The sequence below is a fragment of the Clupea harengus genome, chromosome 9 (genome assembly GCF_900700415.2).
Source record: "Clupea harengus chromosome 9, Ch_v2.0.2, whole genome shotgun sequence".
NCBI lineage: Eukaryota > Metazoa > Chordata > Actinopteri > Clupeiformes > Clupeidae > Clupea > Clupea harengus.
Genome location: NC_045160.1, coordinates 7,732,729 through 7,736,703, shown reverse-complemented (window position 1 = coordinate 7,736,703; position 3,975 = coordinate 7,732,729). Strand labels below are relative to the sequence as shown.

General features: G+C 45.2%; 1 protein-coding gene across 2 annotated transcripts in view; it reads right to left on the bottom strand.

The window, feature by feature from the left end:
* Positions 1 to 986: 986 nt before the first annotated feature.
* LOC116221802 (erythroferrone-like) overlaps positions 987 to 3,975 on the bottom strand; it is a 6,956-nt gene continuing 3,967 nt past the window's right edge. For both annotated transcript variants that reach the window (XM_031573222.2, XM_031573223.2), the window contains exons 4-8: positions 3,914 to 3,975; positions 3,349 to 3,460; positions 2,754 to 2,844; positions 2,367 to 2,445; positions 987 to 1,682 (exon numbers count right to left, since the gene is read on the bottom strand). The exon at positions 3,914 to 3,975 is cut by the window's right edge and continues 66 nt beyond it. In XM_031573222.2, coding sequence (XP_031429082.1) covers positions 1,584 to 1,682; positions 2,367 to 2,445; positions 2,754 to 2,844; positions 3,349 to 3,460; positions 3,914 to 3,975 — 443 coding nt within the window. In that variant the 3' untranslated portion in view covers positions 987 to 1,583. The remainder of the gene's footprint in view (positions 1,683 to 2,366; positions 2,446 to 2,753; positions 2,845 to 3,348; positions 3,461 to 3,913) is intronic.

Genomic DNA, 3,975 nt, shown 5'->3' with positions numbered 1-3,975 from the left:
GTGTGTGTGTGTGTGTGTGTGTGTGTGTGTGTGTGTGTGTGTGTGGTGTGTGTGTGTGTGTTTGTGTGTGTGTGTGTGTGTCCATCTATGTCTGTGTTTGTGTGTGTGTTTGTGTGTCTGTGTGTGTGAGTGTGTTTTAGGCATCAGGCCAAGCACCAGGCGCCACTATAAGAGTATAATGACCTCATACCCATCCACCACGAGAGCACTCTGTCCACATTCATCATATTTCTGTGTGTGTGTGTGTGTGTGTGTGTGTGTGTGTGTGTGTGTGTGTGTGTGTGTGTGTGTGTGGTCTGTGTGTGTGTGTCTGTGTGTGTGTGTGTGAAAGAGAGGGGGAGGGGGCACATGAGAACATGTGCACTGCCGATGAGTCCAGTGCATGTATGTGTATATCTTTGTGCATGCTTTCATGTTGAGGAAATAATCTAAAGTTTTCCATTGAAATATATGTACTTGAGAGCTAAAACATTTGAACAGTAAACTGATTTTTTATTTTTTTTTAAGTCAGCAGTCTGTCAATCCAGACCGGGCGGTTGGTTGATCTGTATCCATTGCAGAAATAACCACAGACCAGCCTCATAACATTGTATGGTTTTGTTTCTGCTTTTGAAATCCTCAAATGGCATTAGCAGACGCGAGGGGAAAGGTGGGACATTTTTTCTCTGTAAATTCAGACAGTGACTTTTCCCTAAATCAGTCATGGAGGATTCCTATTGGAATCCAACATTTTCATGCTGACACTTTCTATAAACAGTTGTCAGTTGTCAGCTGTCTCCTGGCTATATTTGTTTGTGCAAATCTCATCAGGCAAGTCGTACAGTTACAGGAGTGAAAAACAGAAGAGATTCAAGTGATTAAATTTAATTTAATAAATGCCTGGTGAGTTCAATCAATTATGATGTCAACATGTAACTCAGCAATATCATCATTACTGAGTCGCTGCCTGTACAAGCTTGTTAAAAAATCATCACACCTGCGTCACAAAAATTTATAAGAGGATTTATTACAAACATTATCAAACACAAACAAATATCTACAACTTTTTTGTTTTTGGAGAGCAATGGAAATAAATATAACAGGACTTTTAGAGAGTTTGCTAGATGGAAACTCAACATGGTGTTAAAAAAAAATACATCTCTATAAACAAACTTTCCTAACACGTTGCCATCCATTTGCAAACATGAGACAGACAGTGATATCCTGCTGTCCTGGCAACAGTGTTATGGATAATTGCTGAAGCTGCTTAGGGCCTGAATGGTGTGGATGCTTGGAAAGTCCTCCTAGTTGCAATTACGGTATTACTGTTCTCTGTTGCCCCCTGTTTTCAGATTATTAGGTCATCAGCCAAAGAGAACATGCAGGCATGCCAAGAGCCTCTTAAACATTTTAGGCTGCTTTTGTGGTTTGGTTTTCCCTCCATGAGGGATGTGTGGCTGCGTGTGTGTGTGTGTGTGTGAGAGAGAGAGAGAGTGTCTGTGTGTTTGTGTGTGTGTGTGTGTGTGTGAGTTTGTGTGTGTGTGTGTGTGTGTGTGTGTGTGTGTGTGTGTGTGTGTGTGTGTGTGTGTGTGTGAGAGTGTGTGTCACACTCCAAGAAGGATCCCAGAGAACAAGCTATCTTGAAGGACTGTGACCGCAGAACCTGTCCCGTTGTCAACAAAGACGGATACGTACTCCCCTCCCTGTGAAATTAAAAAAGGGATGATGAATCATTTTGCACTTGCAGGTGTGTGCATGTGTGTGTGTCTGCGTTTGTGTGTGTGTGTGTCAGTGTGTGTGTGTGTGTGTGCGTATGCGTGTGCGTGTGTGTGTGTGTGTGTGGCATACGTGCATGTGAATGACTGAAAGAGTCATTCTGTTTTTGTTTATGTCTGGTACATGTGTCTGTGTATGTATGCAATAAAATCCCCAGTTTATATAACACACACCTGTCTACTGTTAGAATGGAGAGTTTGCTCCACATACCCTAATAGTGAAAGTGATTTGTGAGTGTGTGGGTTTGTGTGTGTGTGTGTGTGTGTGTGTGTGTGTGTGTGTGTGTGTGTGTGTGTGTGTGTGTGTGTGTGTGTGTGGTGTGTGTGTGTGTGTGTGTGTGGTGTGTGAATGTGTCTTTTATATAATTTGCATTTATACTATGACCACATTTTCCTGACATGCCATTTGGGAAAGATTGCGTGTGTGTGTGTGTGTGTGTGTGTGTGTGTGTGTGTGTGTGTGTGTGTGTGTGTCGGTGTGTGTGTGTGTGTGTCGGTGTGTGTGTGTGTGTGTGTGTGTGTGTGTGTGTGTGTGTGTGTGTGTGTGTGTGTGTGTGTGTGTGTGTGTGTGTGTGTGTGTGTGTGTGTGTGTGTGTGTGGACTCCAGCTTACCTGTAGGTAAAGTGTTCCTGTGAGCAGGATGCTGAATACTCTGCCTGTTGCGCCGACTCCAGAGACTGTCTCGAGAGACCTGTGGCCATTACAAACACATTACAGCACTCTTACTAATGAATGCACAACACAATAGTCAAGAAGTGCACAGCATTCATATCATCATTAAATAAGGTTATGGCTGCATCTCTGCTGCTGTGTTTAACAACGACAACAAGGAAGATATTTTGTGTGTGTGTGTGTGTGTGTGTGTGTGTGTGTGTGTGTGTGTGTGTGTGTGTGTGTGTGTGTGTGTGTGTGTGTTTCTGCAAGAATATGGGTTTATACAAGTGAATGAGTACACGTAAGTGTGTGTGCGTGGGTGTGTGTGTTTTTGTGTACACTTACACGTTGCTCTGACACAGAGACTCAATACAAATGGAGGCTCTCACACTGTCTCTGGGCCTGGACTGTGATTTCCGCTGTGTATCACTGGACTCTGAAAACACACACATACACACACTTACTAACAAGCTAACTGTGTGTTTAGGGAGAGCTATTAAATGGGGAGTTTTCCTTTCGTGTGTGCGTTCAGTGGAAAGACCCCACCCCTTTTCTTCAGAACTGTGTGTGACTTTATCTCCACTTTGCATTGCAATTGGTCAGCCCCTGGATATGCCTCATCTGACATCCCCCAACGGTCAAAACGGTTCCTGCTGCAGTTTATCTCCATGATGAAATCTGATCAGAACCACTGTATGTATGTGTGCAGCAGCAGCAGCAGCAATACAACATATGCAGCTGATCCTATAGGTGCAACACCTGTGTTGCTGTGTGTGGCCATTGACGGACTGATGGATTATTCATACTATCCTCATATAGCCAATGTGTGCCCACTTGCGTAACTGCCACAAAGGTTCCGAAAGGGTCAAAATATCGGTTGATATGCATGGTAACATTCTGCTCTCCAAGGCTGTGTCTTTCTTCCCTCCCCATGACTTACCGATCTGTAGGCTGGCAGTGAGCTGGTAGAAGCCGGAGATGGGGGCAGTGTAGCGGCCGCTGCTGGAGTTGAAGGCCTGCCCCCTCTGGTGGAACTGCTCTGTTTCTGAAGGCTGTGTGGGGGGGGGGGGGGGGGGGGGGGACAGAGACACAATCCACGCTCAGTACATTAGAGTTTGATGGCGGCATTCTTCCCAGATCCAGAGCCCAAAACAGGTTTGTCAGTTTGGCTGCATAGATGAAGCCTAAAGGATCTATTTACACCTTTTCTTTCGATGGATATCAGATTGGTGGGTCAGAGTTTTGGTGAGGTCGTGGAAGTCAGTCAGCTGGGTTGTAGAAAATGTGTTTAAGGATCTGGTCTGCTGGTGTGTGAAGGTAAGGTTAGGTGAGGGTGTTTGGTCTTGAATGGTGTTGTGCAGGTTAAGGGACTCACTGGGCTGAAAGGCTGCATTCAGTCAGCTGGTTGTAGAATGTGTTTAAGGATCTGGTCTGCTGGTGTGTGAAGGTAAGGTTAGGTGAGGGTGTTTGGTCTTGAACTGTGTTGTGCAGGTTAAGAGACTCACCGGGCTGAAAGGCTGCAGCTCCTGTAGGCTCCGGCGGGGCACGATCAGGCTGTGGTGCAGAC